Genomic DNA, 18,337 nt, shown 5'->3' on the forward strand with positions numbered 1-18,337 from the left:
CCATAGCAACACAGTCTTAAATACCACTTAAAAGGGAAATTATTCTCTATTATTAGACATGTTGTCCTAAAAAAAGATGCATTTAATCTCTGAGTGCAAAAACAAAGCCTATTTCTGCTCCCTTTGATGTCAATAAGGAAATGAAAGGGTTGGTGTTGAGTCACAGATTGGTCCTGTTTTTGTGAATGAGGCTTTCAGGCAGTTTAATGACTGTTTTACAGCATTTTAAATGTCACACGGTCCTCTTATATTAAATAGTATATTTATACACATTTTTCCTTCTGAATGAACTTTGTAAAACTTACATTTAAGTTTTCTTCATGACACATTCATAACAGAATCATAGCAAACTGTATCTGACACACCATATAGAATGAGTTGCATTCTAAGCCAAATGTTTTGTCTGTGGTGATGCATTCTAACCTAGCTGTCGGCTTTCTGTTGTCTCTTGCCACTGCTTTTCACACTCTGACCAAAGTGCAGTGTGGGTATTGGAAGCTACTGACGCAATTACCAGTGCAAGCTCAATGTGGAGCCTTCAATATAATAGATCTCCGATGCAGCTCCTGCTTGTCAATGTAACAGGAAACTGCAATGTCAATGGGCACAGTAAGCTGTAAGCTGATAATTACAATTTTAGAGCAAAATCACATTTACTGTGGACACCATGTTAACTGTGTTTTTTAAGTAAAACTTGTAATTAAATGTTGCTACTTTACATTCTATGTCTGTCATTGTATGCATGAAGTATTAGTTCTCTCTCAATCCCTCTATCTCCCCCTGGCTCACTCTCTCTCTCTCTCTCTGGCTCTCTCTCGCTCTCTCTTTCTCTCTTTCTCTCTTTCCGTCTCTCTCGTGCTTGCTCTCTCTCTCTCTCTCTCTGGCTCGCTCTCTCTCTCTTTCTCTCTTTCCGTGTCTCTCTTGCTTGCTCTCTCTCTCTCTCTCTTGCTTGCTCTCTCTCTCTCTCTCTCTCTCTCTCTCTCTCTCTCTCTCTCTCTCTCTCTCTCTCTCCCTCTCTCTCCCCCTGGCTCACTCTCTCTCTCTCTCTGGCTCGCTCTCTCTCTCTCTTTCTCTCTTTCCGTCTCTCTCTTGCTCTCTCTCTCTCTCTCTCTTCTGGCTTCATTTTGCACATAGTTTGAGTTTGTCAGCTTGTGTGTATGTGCAGTAACTCTAACACAGCTGTCATATGGTCTATATATATATATATATATATGTCTTCTACAGGGTATTGAGAAAGTTCCAGTACCTGCTGAACCCCAGGCAGGTGTACAGTCTCGACCGAGGGGGACCCATGGTGGGGTAAGACAAATTCATTACTATAGACCCATGGTGAGGTAAGACTAACTCATCACTATAGACCCATGGTGGGGTAAGACTAACTCATCACTATAGACCCATGGTAGGGTAAGACTAATTCATTACTATAGACCCATGGTGGGTATGACTAATTCATTACTATAGACCCATGGTAGGGTAAGACTAATTCATTACTATAGACCCATGGTGGGGTAAGACTAATTCATTACTATAGACCCATGGTGGGGTAAGACTAATTCATTACTATAGACCCATGGTGGGTAAGACTAATTCATTACTATAGACCCATGATGTGGTAAGACTAATTCATTACTATAGACCCATGGTGGGGTAAGACTAATTCATTACTATAGACCCATGGTGAGGTAAGACTAATTCATTACTATAGACCCATGGTGAGGTAAGACTAATTCATTACTATAGACCCATGGTGTGGTAAGACTAATTCATTACTATAGACCCATGATGGGGTAAGACTAATTCATTACTATAGACCCATGGTAGGGTAAGACTAATTCATTACTATAGACCCATGGTGAGGTAAGACTAATTAATTACTGTAGACCCATGGTGGGGTAAGACTAATTCATTACTATAGACCCATGGTAGGGTAAGACTAATTCATTACTATAGACCCATGGTGGGGTAAGACTCATCCTCATCACTATAGACACATGGTGCGGTAAGACTAATTCATTACTATAGACCCATGGTGGGTAAGACTAATTCATTACTATAGACCCATGGTGGGGTAAGACTAACTCATCACTATAGACCCATGGTGGGTAAGACTAATTCATTACTATAGACCCATGGTGGGGTAAGACTAATTCATTACTATAGACCCATGGTGTGGTAAGACTAATTCATCACTATAGACCAATGGTGGGGTAAGACTAATTCATTACTATAGACCCATGGTGTGGTAAGACTAATTCATCACTATAGACACATGGTGGGGTAAGACTAATTCATCACTATAGACACATGGTGGGGTAAGACTAATTCATCACTATAGACACATGGTGAGGTAAGACTAATTCATCACTATAGACCCATGGTGGGGTAAGACTAATTCATTACTATTGACCCATGGTAGGGTAAGACTAATTCATTACTATAGACCCATGGTGGGGTAAGACTAATTCATTACTATAGACCCATGGTAGGGTAAGACTAATTCATTACTATAGACCCATGGTGGGGTAAGACTAATTCATTACTATAGACCCATGGTAGGGTAAGACTCATCCTCATCACTATAGACCCATGGTGGTGTAAGACTAATTCATTACTATAGACCCATGGTGGGGTAAGACTAATTCATTACTATAGACCCATGGTGGGGTAAGACTAATTCATTACTATAGACCCATGGTGTGGTAAGACTAATTAATTACTATAGACCCATGGTGGGGTAAGACTAATTCATTACTATAGACCCATGGTAGGGTAAGACTAATTCATTACTATAGACCCATGGTGGGGTAAGACTCATCCTCATCACTATAGACCCATGGTGGTGTAAGACTAATTCATTACTATAGACCCATGGTGGGGTAAGACTAATTCATTACTATAGACCCATGGTGTGGTAAGACTAATTCATTACTATAGACCCATGGTGGGGTAAGACTAATTCATTACTATAGACCCATGGTAGGGTAAGACTAATTCATTACTATAGACCCATGGTGGGGTAAGACTAATTCATTACTATAGACCCATGTTTGGGTAAGACTCATCCTCACCGCTGTAGACCCATGGTGAGGTAAGACTAATTCATTACTATAGACCCATGGTGGGGTAAGACTAATTCATTACTATAGAGCCATGGTGGGTAAGACTAACTCAACACTATAGACCCATGGTGGGTAAGACTAACTCAACACTATAGACCCATGGTGAGGTAAGACTAATTCATTACTATAGACCCATGGTGGGGTAAGACTAATTCATTACTATAGACCCATGGTAGGGTAAGACTAATTCATTACTATAGACCCATGGTGGGGTAAGACTAATTCATTACTATAGACCCATGGTGGGGTAAGACTCATCCTCATCACTATAGACACATGGTAGGGTAAGACTCATTCATTACTATAGACCCATGGTAGGGTAAGACTAATTCATTACTATAGACCCATGGTGTGGTAAGACTAATTCATTACTATAGACCCATGGTGGGGTAAGACTAATTCATTACTATAGACCCATGGTGAGGTAAGACTAATTAATTACTATAGACCCATGGTGGGGTAAGACTAATTCATCACTATAGACCCATGGTGAGGTAAGACTAATTCATCACTATAGACCCATGGTGGGTAAGACTAATTCATTACTGTAGACCCATGGTGGGTAAGACTAATTCATTACTATAGACCCATGATGGGTAAGACTAATTCATTACTATAGACCCATGATGGGTAAGACTAATTCATTACTATAGACCCATGGTGGGTAAGACTAACTCATCACTATAGACCCATGGTAGGGTAGGACTAATTCATCACTATAGACACATGGTGGGGTAAGACTAATTCATCACTATAGACCCATGGTGGGGTAAGACTAATTCATTACTATAGACCCATGGTGAGGTAAGACTAATTCATTACTATAGACCCATGGTGAGGTAAGACTAATTCATTACTATAGACCCATGGTGTGGTAAGACTAATTCATTACTATAGACCCATGGTGGGGTAAGACTAATTCATTACTATAGACCCATGGTAGGGTAAGACTAATTCATTACTATAGACCCATGGTGAGGTAAGACTAATTAATTACTGTAGACCCATGGTGGGGTAAGACTAATTCATTACTATAGACCCATGGTAGGGTAAGACTAATTCATTACTATAGACCCATGGTGGGGTAAGACTCATCCTCATCACTATAGACACATGGTGCGGTAAGACTAATTCATTACTATAGACCCATGGTGGGTAAGACTAATTCATTACTATAGACCCATGGTGGGGTAAGACTAACTCATCACTATAGACCCATGGTGGGTAAGACTAATTCATTACTATAGACCCATGGTGGGGTAAGACTAATTCATTACTATAGACCCATGGTGTGGTAAGACTAATTCATCAATATAGACCCATGGTGGGGTAAGACTAATTCATTACTATAGACCCATGGTGTGGTAAGACTAATTCATCACTATAGACCCATGGTGGGGTAAGACTAATTCATTACTATAGAACCATGGTGGGGTAAGACTAATTCATTACTATAGACCCATGGTAGGGTAAGACTAATTCATTACTATAGACCCATGGTGGGGTAAGACTAATTCATTACTATAGACCCATGGTGGGGTAAGACTAATTCATTACTATAGACCCATGGTAGGGTAAGACTCATCCTCATCACTATAGACCGATGGTGGGGTAAGACTAATTCATTACAATAGACCCATGGTGGGGTAAGACAAATTCATTACTATAGACCCATGGTGGGGTAAGACTAATTCATTACTATAGACCCATGGTGGGGTAAGACTCATCCCCATCACTATAGACACATGGTAGTGTAAGACTCATTCATTACTATAGACCCATGGTAGGGTAAGACTAATTCATTACTATAGACCCATGGTGAGGTAAGACTAATTCATTACTATAGACCCATGGTGAGGTAAGACTAATTCATTACTATAGACACATGGTAGGGTAAGACTAATTCATTACTATAGACCCATGGTGTGGTAAGACTAATTCATTACTGTAGACCCATGGTGGGGTAAGACTAATTCATTACTATAGACCCATGGTGAGGTAAGAGTAATTCATTACCATAGACCCATGGTGAGGTAAGACTAATTCATTACTATAGACCCATGGTGGGGTAAGACTAATTCATTACTATAGACCCATGGTGGGGTAAGACTAACTCATCACTATAGACCTATGGTGGGGTAAAACTAACTCATCACTATAGAGCCATGGTGGGGTAAGTCTCATCCTCATCACTATAGACACATTGTGGGGTAAGACTAATTCAATACTAAACAGTGCATTCTGGAAGAATTCAGACCCGTTGACTTGTTCAACTTTTGTTAAATCACAGATTTATTCTAGAATGGATTTCAAAAAAATCCCTCATCAATCTACACACAACACCCCATAATGACAAAACAAAAACAGGTTTTTAGAAATGTTTGAAAATTAATAAATAAAAAAACCTCAAATATCACATTTACATAAGTATTCAGACACTTTACTCAGTACTTTGTTGAAGCACCTTTGGCAGTGATTACAGCCTCGAGTCTTCTTGGGTATGATGCTAAATGCCTGGAACACCTGTATTTGGGGAGTTTCTCCCATTCTTCTCTGCAGATCCTCTCAAGCTCTGTCAGATTGGATGGGGAGCATTGCTGCCCAGATATTTTCAGGTCTCTCCAGAGATGTTCGATCGGTTTCAAGTCTGGGCTCTGAATGGGCCACTCAAGGACATTCAGAGACTTGTCCTGAACCACTCCTGCATTGTCTTGGCTGTGCTTAGGGTCGTTGTTCGGTTGAAATGTGAACGTTTGCCTCAATCTGAGGTCCTGAGCACTGTGGAGCAAGTTTTCATCAAGGATCTCTCTGTACTCTGCTCTGTTCATCTTTCCCTTAATCCTGACTACTCTCCCAGTCCCTGCCGCTGAAAAACATCCCCACAGCATGATGCTGCCACCACCATACTTCACCGTAGGGATGGTGCCAGGTTTCCTCCAGATGTGATGCTTAGAATTCAATCTTGGTTTCATCAGACCAGAGAATCTTGTTTCTCATAGTCTGAGAGTCTTTCGGTGCCTAAACAATAAAAGTGAACAGTAAATATTACACTCACAAGAGTTCTCTCTCTCACCCATTGTAGGAAGAGAAGCAGACTACATTGACAGGCTAGTAGATCATAGACATGGTATCAGGACAGTGGAGGTTCAGTTAACATGATGTAATGCCATCATCACTGAATAGTGCTAGTGGTAGTTGTTTAATTAGTTGTGATAAGTTGCACTGTCTGTCATAATGAGAGCAGTGAAGAAACTGGGGATGGTGTGTATGAGGTAGTAGGATAGAGAGCAACAGTAATTTGTTAATATGCTGTTTTATTGTCATTCAATGTCAACAATCTTTGAGAGTTGAATATTAATGAGGGAATAGCTTAGTTATGAACGTGATGATGCTTGACAGACAACCACACAACACTTTAGTCCCTATATAGTGTACTACTCCAGAGCCCTATGGGCCCTGGTCAAAAGCAGTGCACTGAATAGGGAATAGGGGTGCCACATGGGATGGTTACAGGGACAACCCTCATATCCTTACATTCAAAGGAGGGCTCCCGAGTGGCACAGCGGTCTAAGACACTGCATCTCAGCGCTGGAGGCGTCACTACAAACACCCTGGTTCGATTCCAGGCTGTATCACAATCGGCCATGATTGGGAGTCCCATAGGGGGGTGTGCAATTGGCGCAGCGTTGGCCAGTGCAGGCCGTCGTTGTAAATAAGAATTTGTTCTTAACTGACTTGCCTAGTTAAATTGTTCTTACTTGCCTAGTTAAATAAAGGTTACATGGGAGCTTGAAGAGTATACAGATTTACTCATCATGTTTATTAACCTAGTTTAAATGTTACATGTGGGTTGGGTTTGTTAAGGAACACATGATAGTCATGACTGAAGTTGAGCCATACTTTACTTTCATCAGCTGGGCCTCATTACATCATATAGTGTGGTGGATCAATCTAATATCATGACAGCCAGGGTAGCTCTTCATTCTCTTCTCTTGTATAACTCCTCCATTGTTAGCCATACGTACAACACTTACAAAGGCACATTTATCAGGACGTTTTGGATACATATCTCAATGTGTACAGCTGAAGACAGGCCTCATTTAGTCTGTCTGTATAGCATATCAGACAGAGTTAATATAGACCCAGAATAATTATCCGGGCACCATGGCAACAGCTTTAGTCACCACCAGGCTTTTAGACAAGTGGCAGACTGAAGGTGAGTGATTTGTTTAGCAAATAGTTGTTTTGTGTTGATTAATAAGAGTGAGGTCTCTCTCATTGTTCCTGTCAAAGCAGATCCTCATTTGGCCCAATCGTGGTTGATACACTTTCTCCAACTAGTGTCAGAACAGTGTCACAAATTTGTCAAGCCTCATGCGGTTAGGTTAAAGGATATTAATGTTTAATATTGACGTGCAACTGTTTTGTTTAAATGTGATACGTACCCAGATCGGTGCTGTACCTACAGAATTCCCTGGAGTGCTGGCATGCTTGTGTTGTGCATCACTGAGCGTTAGTACAGTTCATCACAACGACAAGGAGACAGCTGTCTGACATTGGTGTCACCAGCCTTGTCAGTGGTACACGCACACACACACACACACACACACACACACACACACACACACACACACACACACACACACACACACATGAACAGATATGTGTGTCATGCATGCACACACACAGGCACACATGGGCACCCACACCCACACACCGAGACATACCGGTGTGATGTTTGCACCGCAGCTGTTTTTGGGGGACAGATGAAAGCCCCTGTCGACACCTTTGTCCTGGCCCAGATGAAAGGTCCCTTTGAAGGTGACACTCTCTCTGGCCAGTCACAAATGTATCTCTTTGTCTCTCTCTCTCTCTCTCTCTCTCTCTCTCTCTCTCTCTCTCTCTCTGTTTCTCTTTCTCTTTCTCTTTCTCTGTCAATTCAATTCAAATGGCTTTATTGGCATGGGAAACGTGTTTACATTGCCAAAGCTAGTGAAATAGAGAATAAACAAAAGTGAAATAAACAATAAAAAATGTACAGTAAACATTACACTCAAAAGTTCCAAAAGAATAGGCATTTGAAATGTCATATTGTGGCTAAATAAACATATAAATACTTGATACATGTGTTGTAAAGATGTGCAAATAGTTAAAATACAAAAGGGAAAATAAATAAACATAACTATGGGCGGTATTCACATTGGTGTTTGTTCTTCAATTGAAGACCCACTTCAATTTGCTTACTGCCCCAATAGATCCACAGATGATGCAATCGCCATCACTCTGCACACTGCCCTATCCCATCTGGACAAGAGGAATACCTATGTAAGAATAATGTTTATTGACTATAGCTCAGCATTCAACACCATAGTACCCTCCAAGCTCATCATTAAGCTCGAGGCCCTGGGTCTGAACCCCGCCCTGTGCAACTGGTTCCTGGACTTCCTGACGGGCCACCCCCAGATGGTGAAAGTAGGAAACATCTTCTCCACTCTGCTGATTTTTAACACTGGGGCCCCACAAGGGTGCGTGCCCAACCCCCTCCTGTACTCCCTGTTCACCCATAACTGCGTGGCCAAGCACGCCTCCAACTCAATCATCAAGTTTGCAGACGACACAACAGTAGTAGGCTTGATTACCAACGATGACGAGACAGCCTACAGGGAGGACGTGAGGGCTCTGGCAGTGTGGTGCCTGAAAAACAACCCCTCACTCAATGTCAACAAAACAAAGAAGATGATATTGGACTTCAGGAAACAGCAGAGGGTGCACCCCCTATCTACATCGACGGGACTGCAGTGGAGAAGGTGTTCCTTGGCGTACACATCACTGAAAACTGAAATGGACCACCCACACAGACAGTGTGGTGAAGAAGGCGCAACTGAGCCTCTTCAACCTCAGGAGGCTAAAGAAATTTGGCTTGTCACCTAAAACCCTCACAAATTTTTACAGATGCACAATTGAAAGCATCCTGTCGGGCTGTATCACCGCCTGGTACGGCAACTGCACTGCCCGCAACTGCAAGGCTCTCCAACACCCGATGTCACAGGAAGGCCAAAAAGATCATCAAGGACATCAACCACCCGAGCCACTGCCTGTTCACGCCGCCATCATCCAGAATGCGAGGTCAGACCTGATGCATCAAAGCTGGGACCAAGAGACTGAAACACAGCTTCTATCTCAAGGCCATCAGACTGTTAAACAGAGGGAACACCGTATAACTGGCGACCGTACTCAGCGTGCAAAGACATCCCAGGGAGCCAAACCCTCCCCTAACTCGGATGACGCTGGGCCAATTGTGCGCAGCTTCACACGTCTGGCTGAGACACAGCCTGGGATCGAACCAGGGTCTGTAGTGACGCTTCTACCACTTCAATGCAGTTCCTTAGACTGCTGCGCCACTCGGGAGGCCCATTGAACACCACTAATTTTGTCTTACTGAGATTTACTGTCAGGGCCCAGGTCTGACAGAATCTGTGCAGAAGATCTAGATGCTGCTGTAGGCCTTCCTTGGTTGGGGACAGAAGCACCAGATTATCAGCAAAGAGTAGACATTTGACATCCGATTCTAGTAAGGTGAAGCCGGATGCTGCAGACTGTTCTAGCGCCTTCGCCAATTCGTTGATATACAGTGAAAGGAGCATATACAGTGATATACAGTGCCTTTGGAAAATATTCAGACCCCTTGACTTTTTCCACATTTTGTTAGGTTACAGCCTTATTCTACAATGGATTTTAAAAAACTCATCAATCTACACACAATACCCCATAATGACGAAGCAAAAACTGGTTCTAATAAATTTTGGCTAATTTATTAAAAATAAAAAACTGAAATATCACATTTACATAGGTATTCAGACCCTTTACTCAGTACTTTGTTGAAGCACTTTTGGCAGCGTTTACATCCTCAAGTCTTCGAGTCTTCTTGGGTATGACGCTTGGCACACCTGTATATGGGGAGTTTCTCCAATTCTTCTCTGCAGATCCTCTCAAGCTCTGTCAGGTTAGATGGGGAGCATTGCTGCACAGATATTTTCAGGTCTCTCCAGATTTTGAGTTCAAGTCCAGGCCCTGGCTGGGCCACTCAAGAACATTCAGAGACTTGTCCCGAAGCCACTCCTGCATTATCTTGGCTGTGTGCTTAGGGTCGGTGTCCTGTTGGAAGGTGAACCTTCGCCCCCATTCTGAGGTCCTGAACACTCTGGAATAGGCTTTCATCAAGGATCTCTCTGTACTTTGCTCCTTTCATCTTTCCCTAACTAGTCTCCTAGTCCTTACTGCTGAAAAACATCAACACAGGATGATGCTGCCACCACCATGCTTCACCGTAGGGATGGTGCCAGGTTTCCTCCAGGCGTGACGCTTGGCATTCAGGCCAAAGAGTTCAATCTTAGTTTCATCAGACCAGAGAATCTTGTTTCTCATGGTCTGAGAGTCTCTAGGTGCTTTGTGGCAAACTTCAAGCGGGCTGTCATGTGCCTTTTACTACGGAGTAGCTTCTGTCTGATTGGTGGAAGGCCTGATTGGTGGAGTGCTGCAGAGATGGTTATCGTTCTGGAAGGTTTTCCCATCTCCACAGAGGAACTCTAGAGGTCTGTCAGAGTGACCATCGGGTTCTTGGTCACTTCCCTGACCAAGGCCCTTCTCCCCCGATTGCTCAGATTGGCCGGGCGGCCAGCTCTAGGAAGAGTCTTGGTGGTTCTAAACTTCTCCCATTTAAGAATGATGGAGGCCACTCTGTTCTTGGAAACCTTCAATGCTGCAGAAATGTTTTGGAACCCTTCCCCTGTAACACTTTGGGCTTCGTGGGTGTGGAGTCAGGCGCAGGAAGCAGGAAAATGTTTGGTACAATATGTAATTTAATAAGTACTGAAAACCGAGGAAATATGTCCAAACACAACAGGGCGAAACAATAACCCCGAAGTCCAAAATACATGTACCACAAAACATACAAAGTGACGACACGTAACAAGCCCGCACACAGAACAGGTGGAGAGGCGGGCTTAAATAATAAAACAAATTACTAATGGGAAACAGGTGTAACTCATAAAGACATAACTAACAGAAAAACGAAAAAGGGATCGATGGCAGCTAGTAGGCCGGTAACGACGACCGCCGAGCGCCACCTGAACAGGGAGAGGAACCGCCCTCGGCAGTAGTCGTGACATCCCCAGATCTGAGCCTCGACACAATCCTGTCTCTGAGCTCAACAGACAATTCCTTCAACCTCATGGCTTGGTTTTTGCTCTGACATGCACTGTCAACTGTGAGACCTTATATAGACAGGTGTGTGCCTTTCCAAATCATGTCCAATCAATTGAATGTACCACAGGTGGACTCCAATCAAGTTGTAGAAACATCTCAAGGATGATCAAAATAAACATTATGCACCACGAGCTTAATTTTGAGTCTCATAGCAAAGTGTCTGAATACTTATTTAAATAATGTATTTCTGTTTTTTGTTTTTAATAAATTTGGAAACATTTCTAAAACCTGCTTTCGCTTTGTCATTATGGGGTATTGTGTGTAGATTGCTGAGGAAATTGATTTCTTATCCATTTTAGAATGAGGCTGTAACGTAACAAAATGTGGAAAAAGTCAAGGGGTTTGAATACTTTTTGAAGGCATTATATACAGTTGAAGTCGGATGTTTACATACACTTAGGTTCGAGTCATTAAAACTCGTTTTTCAACCACTCCACAAATGTCTTGTTAACAAACTATAGGTTTGGCAAGTCGGTTAGGACATCTACTTTCTGCTTGACACAAGTAATTTTTCCAACAATTGTTTACAGACAGATTATTTCGCTTATAGTTCACTGTATCACAATTCCAGTGGGTCAGAAGTTTACATACACTAAGTTGACTGTGCCTTTAAACAGCTTGTTAAATTCCAGAAAATGATGTCATGGCTTTAGAAGCTTCTGATAGCCTAATTGACATAATTTGCGTCAATTGGAGGTGTACCTGTGGATGTATTTCAAAGTCTACCTTCAAACTCAGTGCCTCTTTGCTTGACATCATGGGAAAATCTAAAGAAATCAGCCAAGACCTCAGAAAATAAATTGTAGACCTTCACAAGTCTGGTTCATCCTTGGGAGCAATTTCCAAACACCTGAAGGTACCACGTTCATCTGTACAAACAATAGTACGCAAGTATAAACACAATGGGACCACGCAGCCATCGTACCGCTCAGAAAGGAGACACGCTCTGTCTCCTAGAGATTAACGTACTTTGGTGCGAAAAGTGCAAATCAATCCCAGAACAATGGCAAAGCACCTTGTGAAGATGCTGGAGGAAACAGGTACAAAAGTATCTATATCTCCAGTAGAATGAGTCGTATATCGACATAACCTGAAAGGCCGCTCAGCAAGGAAGAAGCCACTGCTCCAAAACCACCATAAAAAGTCAGACTACGGTTTGCAACTGAACATGGGGACAAAGATCGTACTTTGTGGAGAAATGTCCTCTGGTCTGATGAAACAAAAATAGAACTGTTTGGCCATAATGACCATCGTAATGTTTGGAGGAAAAAGGGGGAGGCTTGCAAGTCGAAGAACACCATCCCAACCGTGAAGCACGGGGTGGCAGCATCATGTTGTGGGGGTGCTTTGCTGCAGGAGGGACTGGTGCACTTCACAAAATCAACGTCATCATGTGGAAGGAAAATTATGTGACTATATTGAAGCAACATCTCATGACATCCGTCAGGAAGTTAAAGCTTGGTCGCAAATGGGTCTTCCAAATGGTCAATGACCCCAAGCATACTTCTAAAGTTGTGGCAAAATGGTTTAAGGACAACAAAGTCAAGGTATTGGAGTGGCCATCACAACGCCCTGACCTCAATCCTATAGAAATTTTGTTCACAGAACTGAAAAAGTGTGTGCGAGCAAGGAGGCCTACAAACCTGACTCTGTTACACCAGCTCTGTCAGGAGGAATGGACCAAAATTCCCTCAACTTATTGTGGGAAGCTTGTGGAAGGCTACCTGAAACGTTTGACCCAAGTTAAACAATTTAAATGCAATGCTACCAAATACTAATTGAGTGTATGTAAACTTCTGACCCACTGGCAATGTGATGCAAGAAATAAAAGCTGAAATAAATAATTCGCTCTACTATTATTCTGACATTTCACATTCTTAAAATGAAGTGTTGATGCTAACCGACCTAAAACAGCGAATTGTTACTTGGATTAAATGTCAGGAGTTGTGAAACTGAGTTTAAATGTATTTGGCTGTATGTAAACTTCCGACCTCAACTTTATGTTGAAGAAGGTGGGGCTCAAGCTGCAACCCTGTCTCACCCCATGGCTCCTTGGAAATTAATGTCTTTTTTTTGCCCATTTTAACCACACACTTGTTCGTTTACATGTATTTTACAATGTTGTATGTTTTTCCCCCAACACTGCTTTCCATCAATTTGTATATCAGACACTCATACCAAATTGAGTCAAAAGCTTGAACTCAACACAGCATGAGATGACTTTGCCTTTGTTTTGGTTTGTTTGTTTGTCAATTGGGGTGTATAAGATGAATACGTGGTCTGTCATACGGTAATTTGGTAAAAAGCCAATTTGACATTTACTCAGTATATTGTTTTCACTGAGTAAATGTACGAGTCTGCTGTTAATGATAATTGGTGGAGTAAAGTACTTAAATAAAAATACTTTAAAGGTTCTACTTAAGTTTTTTTTGTATAAGTACTTGAATTGTAAAGTATTCTTTTTGACAACTTTTACTTCACTACATTCCTGAAGAAAATAATACATTTTTTACTCCATTCATTTTCCCTGACACCCAAAAGTACTTGTTACATTTTCAATGCTTAGTAGGACAAGAAAATAGTCCAATTCACGCACTTACCAAGAGAACATCCCTGGTCATCCCTGCTACCTGATCTGGCAGATTCACTAAACACAAATGCTTCATTCATAAATTATGTCCGAGTGTTGGAGTGTGTCCCTAGCTATCCATAAATTTAAAAAAAAAACAAGAAAATCGTTCCGTTTGGTTTGCTTAATATAAGGAATTTGAAATGATTTATACTTTTACTTTTGATACTTAAGTACATTTGATCAATTACATTTACTTTTGATGCTTAAGTATATTTAAAACCAAATACTTTTAGACTTATACTAAAATAGTATTTTACCGGGTATCTTTACTTTAAGTATGACAATTGGGTACGTTTTCTACCACTGATGATAATGCAGAGGATTTTCCCAAGGTTGTTGTTGACGCATATCCCACAGTAGTTATTGGGGTCAAATTTGTCTCTACTTTGTGTATTGGGGTGATCATTCCTTGGTTCCAAATATAGGGGAATATGCCAGAGCTGAGGATGATGTTGAAGAGTTTAAGAATAACCATTTGAATTTGTGGTCTGTATATGTTATCATTTCATTTAGGATGCCATCAACACCGCAGGCCTTTTTGGGTTGGAGGGTTTGTATTTTGTCCTGTAGTTCATTCAATGCAATTGGAGAATCTATTGGGTTCTGGTAGTCTTTAATAGTGCATTCTAAGATTTGTATTTGATCATGTATATGTTTTTGCTGTTTGTTCTTTGTTGTAGAGTGGTTTATCTATACATTTCCTTTTTGGATAGATAACTCTTTGTGTTGTTGTTTGTTTAGTGTGTTCCAATTTTCCCAGAAGTGGTTTGATTCTATGGATTCTTCAGTTACATTGAGCTGATTTCTGACGTGTGGTTCCTTCTTTTTCCATAGTGTATTTCTGTATTGTCTTTCTGTATGTATGTGTGTGTATTTGTGTATTTATGTATTTATGTCTTCACAGGCTCAACTTCTTCCATGATGTCCCTGATTTCCAGGTGCTGGCGTGTGGAGGGGACGGGACAGTGGGATGGATCTTAGACTGTATTGGTGTGTCTCAATCTATTGGATTAAACTCATTCATTATACATGAACACAGTAAAATATTTCCACCTTCATAGCTGTGAGTGTGTGTGTGTGCCTGAGTAACATAGAACACTATAATAATACTATACTGTACAGTACTCTGGCTACACCTTAATGTTCTTTCTCCGAAATCCATCAGAATTGTAATTATTATCTTATTATCTGTCCATCTGCAGACAAGGCCAACTTTGCAAAAGATCCCCCTGTTGCCATCCTCCCTCTGGGCACAGGGAACGATCTGGCAAGATGTCTACGCTGGGGCGGAGGTGAGAAGGTGTGTGTGTGTGTGTGTGTGTGTGTGTGTGTGTGTGTGTGTGTGTGTGTGTGTGTGTGTGCATGTGTGAGTATGTACATAGATCGCAGTGTGAGTATTCTTTTACTCACTGAAAGCTCCCATCAGCAATATTTTCATCAATATCTTCACAATGCACCTGTTGTGTTTTTGTGGTTCTAAACCAGTGGAGGCTGGTGGGAGGAGCTATAGGAGGACAGGATCATTGTAATGGCTGTAATGAAATAAATGGGCGGTATCAAACACTTCACACATATGGAAACCACATGTTTGACTCCGTTCCATTAATTCCATTCCAACCATTATTATGAGGCCGTCCTCCTATATATCCTTCCACCAGCCTCCACTGTTCTAAACACATCCTCATAGAGCTAATTTGAAAGTGTTCTATAATGCAAATCAGAGTTATTATATAATCCCTGCTTGCCATTGACTGGGCCTGTTTTTGGGCCAATGATTGCGGCCCTGATTATGACCGACTGCTTGACCTGGCCCTGGCTTGTGTAGAGTAGAGACCAGCCGAGCACTTTAGCCAGGCAGCGGGCTTATGATCTGATGTTTGAAAACTAAATGGACAATTAGTTCCCAGGGGCTTTTTGACCAAGCACCAGTTGAATACATTATCATCTCAAAAAAATATTTTTAAAAGCAAGTAGATTCTTTCTGTGAAGACATTTAAGTGTTATGACCATATTTATGGATTGTAGATACAAAAGTTGGGACTGTGAGGGAAGTACTGTGTCACAGTGGTCTGTTTGTAGAAACATATTGCACATGCGTTTTAATTCCTAGCATAGTAAACCAATCATCTAAATTGTGTTTGGTGACACAATCTCCTATCGATCTCCTATTAACTGGCAGATGTTATATGACAGATGTTTTAGGCCTGTTTTGTAACTATATCAGTCAGGACTGGGCTGTATGTAAGCATATGTGTGCATCACGTATAGTGGAATATGCTTGTATGCGAACATGGAAGAGCATGCTATTGTGCCATAAGTAGTCGGTGAGCTTTTTGTTAAATCTTCAGGGTATAATGTAGGCTAATTGGCTTCTTACATTACATCATCATTGCCTTCTCCCTCTGTGATTTCGGAAATGTACATGAGGGTGGAAAAGTGTGAGCTCAGTCTGTTGGAGAGCACACGGGGGGAAATGCGTGTCATCACACATGGGCCTCGGCTCTCAGTGTCAACGTCCCCTGATGCAGACCTGGGTACACATTGTTTTTGAAAAATCGAGCAAAGTTCCATTATTTGAAGGATTTCAGATATTACATGAACCCAGGTCTGGAGCACAGGAGGGGGTACAAGTGTCATCACACATGAATCCTGGCTGTCAGGATGGGTCGCCATGTGAGTGTTAAAGTCCCCTGGTGCTCTGAGTGATGGGTCCTCATTAGACGCTCACGCCTCCATGACAGCCACTGGTGTAACCCTAACACCCCGGTCCACCTCTCAGCAGTACTGGTCACAGTCATCATTAGAGTAATTGTGGTTCAGACCCACTTGGTCTCCAACACAGAGGACCCGCTCACCGGAGCCCCCCAGGGTTCGGGAGTTCTATCCCATGACACAGTATAATGATGACTCTATTGTGTATGCCTCTACTGTCTACCTCTACACTCACACTGTTGATGCTGGGTTATTGAGATGAGATCCAGCGGGTCAGATCAGAAGACTGGAGGCAAGGTTTAGTAGGGGAGTGGCTTTTAGATAGTTATTTTTAGCCACCTATTAGAGTGTATGTCATTCAAATTCATCTGTTCTGTTGTATAGTTATCACATGTTAAGGTTGAACATTTACATTTTTGTAGCTTCAATCAGGCTTACAGAAATGTATAAAATCCCTAAAAGTTTATGCAAATCCCGTTGTTGGGAAAGATACCACCTTATTATAATATGTAATAAGTAATCTTAATACTCTAGAAGAATTTGTAAAAGGAAAAAAACTCTCACAGGTTGCCAATAAGATCTATCTGAAAGCCACACCCCTAATACGCCACGCCTCCTGAAATAACTTTATATTACAGTCGTGGCCAAAGTTTTGAGAATGACACAAATATTAATATTCACAAAGTTTGCTCCTTCAGTGTCTTTAGATATTTTTGTCAGATGTTACTATGGAATACTGAAGTATAATTACAAGCATTTCATAAGTGTCAAAGGCTTTAATTGACAATTATTATTTAATTATTTTTCTATTTAACCAGGTAGGCTAGTTGAGAACAAGTTCTCATTTGCAACTGCGACCTGGCCAAGATAAAGCATAGCAATTCGACACATACAACAAAACAGAGTTACACATGGAATGAACAAAACATACAGTCAATAATACAGTAGAAAAAAGAAAACAAAAAGTCTATATACAGTGAGTGCACATGAGATAAGATAAGGGAGTTAAGGCAATAAATAGGCCATGGTGGCAAAGTAATTACAATATAGCAGTTAAACACTGGAATAGTAGATGTGCAGAAGATGAATGTGCAAGTAGAGATACTGGGGTGCTAAGGAGCAAAATAAATAAATAAATACAGTATGGGGATGAGGTAGGTAGATAGATGGGCTGTTTACAGATGGGCTATGTACAGGTGCAGTGATCTGTGAGTTGCTCTGACAGCTGGTGCTTAAAGCTAGTGAGGGAGATATGAGTCTCCAGCTTAAGTGATTTTTGCAGTTCGTTCCAGTCATTGACAGCAGAGAACTGGAAGGAAAGGCGACCAAAGGAGGAATTGGCTTTGGGGGTGACCAGTGAGATATACCTGCTGGAGCGCGTGCTATGAGTGGGTGCTGCTATGGTGACCAGTGAGCTGAGATAATGTGGGGCTTTACCTAGCAGAGACTTGAGGATAACCTGTAGCCAGTGGGTTTGGCGACGAGTATGATGCGAGGGCCAACCAACGAGAGCGTAAAGGTCGCAGTGGTGGGTAGTGCATGGGGCTTTGGTGACAAAACGGATGGCACTGTGATAGACTGCATCCAATTTGTTGAGTAGAGTGTTGGA

General features: G+C 41.6%; 1 protein-coding gene across 2 annotated transcripts in view; it reads left to right on the top strand.

Annotated features, from left to right (window-relative positions):
- Positions 1-18,337, top strand: part of LOC115155592 (diacylglycerol kinase beta-like) — a 159,820-nt gene that overhangs the window by 75,182 nt on the left and 66,301 nt on the right. For both annotated transcript variants that reach the window (XM_029702330.1, XM_029702331.1), the window contains 3 exons: positions 1,225-1,299; positions 14,921-15,006; positions 15,219-15,308. In XM_029702330.1, the coding sequence (XP_029558190.1) occupies positions 1,225-1,299; positions 14,921-15,006; positions 15,219-15,308 (251 nt within the window). The remainder of the gene's footprint in view (positions 1-1,224; positions 1,300-14,920; positions 15,007-15,218; positions 15,309-18,337) is intronic.

The sequence above is a fragment of the Salmo trutta genome, chromosome 20 (assembly GCF_901001165.1).
Source record: "Salmo trutta chromosome 20, fSalTru1.1, whole genome shotgun sequence".
NCBI classification, from domain to species: Eukaryota; Metazoa; Chordata; class Actinopteri; order Salmoniformes; family Salmonidae; genus Salmo; species Salmo trutta.